The sequence below is a fragment of the Tachysurus fulvidraco genome, chromosome 21 (assembly GCF_022655615.1).
Source record: "Tachysurus fulvidraco isolate hzauxx_2018 chromosome 21, HZAU_PFXX_2.0, whole genome shotgun sequence".
NCBI classification, from domain to species: Eukaryota; Metazoa; Chordata; class Actinopteri; order Siluriformes; family Bagridae; genus Tachysurus; species Tachysurus fulvidraco.
Window position 1 is genome coordinate 452,501 of NC_062538.1, and position 5,000 is coordinate 457,500.

A 5,000-nucleotide genomic window follows, 5' to 3' on the forward strand; every position below is an offset into this window, starting at 1 on the left:
CACAGGGATACAGAGATACAGAGACACAGGGATACAGAGCCACAGAGAGACAGGGATACAGAGACACAGAGATACAGAGACACAGAGATACAGAGACACAGGGATACAGAGACACAGGGATACAGAGACACAGGGATACAGAGACACAGGGATACAGAGATACCGAGACACAGAGATTCAGAGACACAGGGATACAGAGACACAGAGACACAGAGATACAGAGACACAGGGATACAGAGACACAGGGATACAGAGACACAGGGATACAGAGACACAGGGACACAGGGATACAGAGACACAGGGATACAGAGACACAGGGATACAGAGACACAGGGATACAGAGACACAGAGACACAGGGATACAGAGACACAGGGATACAGAGACACAGGGATACAGAGACACAGAGATACAGAGACACAGAGATACAGAGACACAGGGATACAGAGACACAGGGATACAGAGACACAGGGATACAGAGATACCGAGACACAGAGATTCAGAGACACAGGGATACAGAGACACAGAGATACAGAGACACAGGGATACAGAGACACAGGGATACAGAGCCACAGAGAGACAGGGATACAGAGACACAGAGATACAGAGACACAGAGATACAGAGACACAGAGATACAGAGACACAGGGATACAGAGACACAGGGATACAGAGACACAGGGATACAGAGACACAGGGATACAGAGATACCGAGACACAGAGATTCAGAGACACAGGGATACAGAGACACAGAGACACAGAGATACAGAGACACAGGGATACAGAGACACAGGGATACAGAGACACAGGGATACAGAGACACAGGGACACAGGGATACAGAGACACAGGGATACAGAGACACAGGGATACAGAGACACAGGGATACAGAGACACAGAGACACAGGGATACAGAGACACAGGGATACAGAGACACAGGGATACAGAGCCACAGAGAGACAGGGATACAGAGACACAGAGATACAGAGATACAGAGACACAGGGATACAGAGACACAGGGATACAGAGACACAGGGATACAGAGACACAGGGATACAGAGCCACAGAGATACCGAGACACAGAGATTCAGAGACACAGGGATACAGAGACACAGAGATACAGAGACACAGAGACACAGAGATACAGAGACACAGGGATACAGAGACACAGGGATACAGAGACACAGGGATACAGAGACACAGGGATACAGAGACACAGAGATACAGAGATACAGAGACACAGGGATACAGAGACACAGGGATACAGAGACACAGGGATACAGAGACACAGAGATACCGAGACACAGAGATTCAGAGACACAGGGATACAGAGACACAGGGATACAGAGACACAGAGCCACAGAGACACAGAGATACAGAGACACAGAGATACAGAGACACAGAGATATATCTATATAGAGGGACATCAGTGGTTGTTTTTGAAAATCACTAAAGTTCCAGGATGTTTTAGTTCAGAACCTGGCTGCTTCTGTCAGGAGGTTAATGTATGAAACTCTTTGTCTTGATCTTCTCTCTGTCTGTGATTCCCTCACGACTCGTCACACTTTCCGTCCCCGGTTCTTTCCTCACTCACTCTTCCTTTGTCCCGTATCAGAGCTGGATAATCCCGAGGCACGTGTCGAGGAGATCCACAGCATCGTGCACCGTCTTCCAGAGAAGAACCATCAGATGTTGGAGCTGCTGATGAAGCACTTAGCGAAGTAGGTTGTTTATCAATTCGGTTCATTTCAAATGACTTTGTATAATTTACGATGACTTAATGACCTCGTTTTCACAAAGTTCTTTATTTCTACACCGTAATTTGGTTCAAAAGAAAATGAATAAAACTTTAATACATTTGTTGTGAAGAACGATTAAAGAAATAAAACAGAGTTTTAGATTCTAGTTTTTATTTTTATTAGAACTGAAAATTCTACCTGTTAAAATATTACATTTGCAGGCAGCTTGTCCTGATTCTCAGGGTTCCAGTGTTCAGTTTAATGTAGAGACTGAACATTCATCCACTAGATGTTAGTTAGATTATTAAACCACATGCTATTCAAAATCCAAGAAATAAAAAAAACAAGAAAACAAAATATAGTTTTGGATACAGCTTCATTTTAATGTTAGATTGCATCACTTCCTGAAATATTAACATTATTCAAATATTTTATTAGGATTCATTCATTCATTCATTCATTCATTTATTCATTCCCTACCACTTATCCGAACTTCTCGGGTCACGGGGAGCCTGTGCCTCAGGCGTCATCGGGCATCGAGGCAGGATACACCCTGGAGGGAGTGCCAACCCATCACAGGGCACACACACTCTCATTCACTCACACACACACACATACACTCTCATTCACTCACACACACAATTTTCCAGAGATGCCAATCAACCTACCATGCATGTCTTTGGACCGGGGGAGGAAACCGGAGTACCCGGAGGAAACCCCCGAGGCACGGGGAGAACATGCAAACTCCACACAACAAGGCGGAGGTGCGACTAAGCCTCTCCCCCCCCCCCCCCCGAAATATTAATATTATTAAAATATTTTATTAGGATTCATGTTTGTTAAATATTTCCTGCTACAGACATTTCATCAAATGAAACATTCTATAGAGCCGTATATGCCCCGCCCACTGGCAGGTTTGTTAAGATCAGACGGGGTGTGGCACATTGTCTCTCAAACCCTATTGGCTGCTGTGTGAATCGGTCGCACACATCAGCATGATGTTCCTCTGGTTTACTGATTCAGAAGGAAATGCATCAACACACAGAATCATATCCCAGTTAAGAAGCTTTTCATTACACAAAACGTTCCCAGATTTCCCCCATAACGGATTCTATCTAGAATTCTGCATCAGACAGTCGTACTGAGCTTTACTCCTGCAACAGCACTGATATTTACTGACACCATGACTAAAGTAAAGCTGTTGTGATGTTTATAACGTGCCGGTGGTGTTTGTGCAGTGTGGCGAGTCACCACCAGCAGAATCTGATGACGGTGGCTAATCTGGGCGTGGTGTTCGGCCCCACCCTGCTCCGGCCGCAAGAGGAGACCGTGGCTGCAATTATGGACATCAAGTTCCAGAACGTGGTGGTGGAGATCCTGATAGAGAACCATGAACGTGTGAGTGTTCAAATTTCTCTATTTGTGACACATTTCCTGTAACGTCCCAGAGAGGGGACACAAAGCACAAGGCGGCAACTTAAAATGTGGAAAATGTTCACAAGAGTATTTTTATACCTCAGACTCTCGCTCATGGCCTCGTGACTCGTCTGTAAGCGCACGCCTCCTGATCTTCTTTACTTTAGGAAATGCTCTTGTTTGCAGCTTTTATTTATCCAGCTTTCTTCAAGGGTTTTCAGCATGAATGCTGCTTTCTCTTTCTCTCCATTCACAAGGACATGTGAAGAAAATGGATCATGAGCCTCATGAAGAGGCTGAAAGAGAGAGGCAGTGTTCAGCTCGAACTGTTAGCTGTGGCAGGTAGCGCTAAAGCCCAGGCAATCTGTTTCCACCCCACTGCCCCATGACAGTAACCTGAGCTGCCTGTCACCTGACTGAACCTTGGCCTGATAAGCATACAGAGATTTTATCCAGTTTGTTCTGTTTGTGTCCTCACAGGACCTCACAAGGCTTTCATATACAAACAGAGGCACGAGGCATGAGGGCAAATTGCAATATTTTGCTTTTCTTCTCACATCCCTTTCTCCTGACTTTATTCTCCGTGAGAAGCTGGAAGCAAACATGGAATGTTTTTTTACTGAGCTGGACACAGATGATGGCTGTGTGTGGAAACGGTCCTATTATCTGTCATTAGCAGCATCAGTGTGTGTTAAACTGACTGCACATTTACTCACCCTGTAGATCAGTGACGATGGAGACAGAACAAGGTCTTGTTTTATTGTTTAACTGTTGTGCTTCTTCCACCGTAACAACAGCAAACACTGATCTGATCTCCATAAACACTGATCCGATCTCCTTAAACACTGATCCGATCTCCTTAAACACTGATCCGATCTCCTTAAACACTAAACTGATCTCCTTAAACACTAAACCGATCTCCTTAAACACTGATCCGATCTCCTTAAACACTAAACTGATCTCCTTAAACACTGATCCGATCTCTTTAAACACTGATCCGATCTCTTTAAACACTGATCCGATCTCTTTAAACACTAAACTGATCTCCTTAAACACTGATCTGATCTCCTTAAACACTGATCTGATCTCCATAAACACTAAACTGATCTCCTTAAACACTGATCCGATCTCCTTAAACACTAAACTGATCTCCTTAAACACTGATCTGATCTCCTTAAACACTGATCCGATCTCCTTAAACACTGATCTGATCTCCATAAACACTGATCTGATCTCCTTAAACACTGATCCGATCTCCTTAAACACTGATCTGATCTCCATAAACACTGATCTGATCTCCTTAAACACTGATCCGATCTCCTTAAACACTAAACTGATCTCCTTAAACACTGATCTGATCTCCTTAAACACTGATCTGATCTCCATAAACACTGATCTGATCTCCTTAAACACTGATCTGATCTCCTTAAACACTGATCCGATCTCCTTAAACACTGATCTGATCTCCTTAAACACTGATCTGATCTCCTTAAACACTGATCTGATCTCCTTAAACACTGATCTGATCTCCTTAAACACTGATCCGATCTCCTTAAACACTGATCTGATCTCCTTAAACACTGATCTGATCTCCTTAAACACTGATCTGATCTCCTTAAACACTGATCCGATCTCCATAAACACTGATCTGATCTCCTTAAACACTTATCTGATCTCCATAAACACTGATCCGATCTCCTTAAACACTGATCCGATCTCCTTAAACACTAAACTGATCTCCATAAACACTGATCCGATCTCCATAAACACTGATCCGATCTCCTTAAACACTAAACTGATCTCCTTAAACACTGATCTGATCTCCTTAAACACTGATCTGATCTCCTTAAA

General features: G+C 43.7%; 1 protein-coding gene across 1 annotated transcript in view; it reads left to right on the plus strand.

The window, feature by feature from the left end:
- LOC113647519 (rho GTPase-activating protein 26) overlaps nucleotides 1-5,000 on the plus strand; it is a 54,588-nt gene that overhangs the window by 43,118 nt on the left and 6,470 nt on the right. The window contains exons 18-19 of the mRNA XM_047805879.1: nucleotides 1,610-1,715; nucleotides 2,972-3,131. Coding sequence (XP_047661835.1) covers nucleotides 1,610-1,715; nucleotides 2,972-3,131 — 266 coding nt within the window. The remainder of the gene's footprint in view (nucleotides 1-1,609; nucleotides 1,716-2,971; nucleotides 3,132-5,000) is intronic.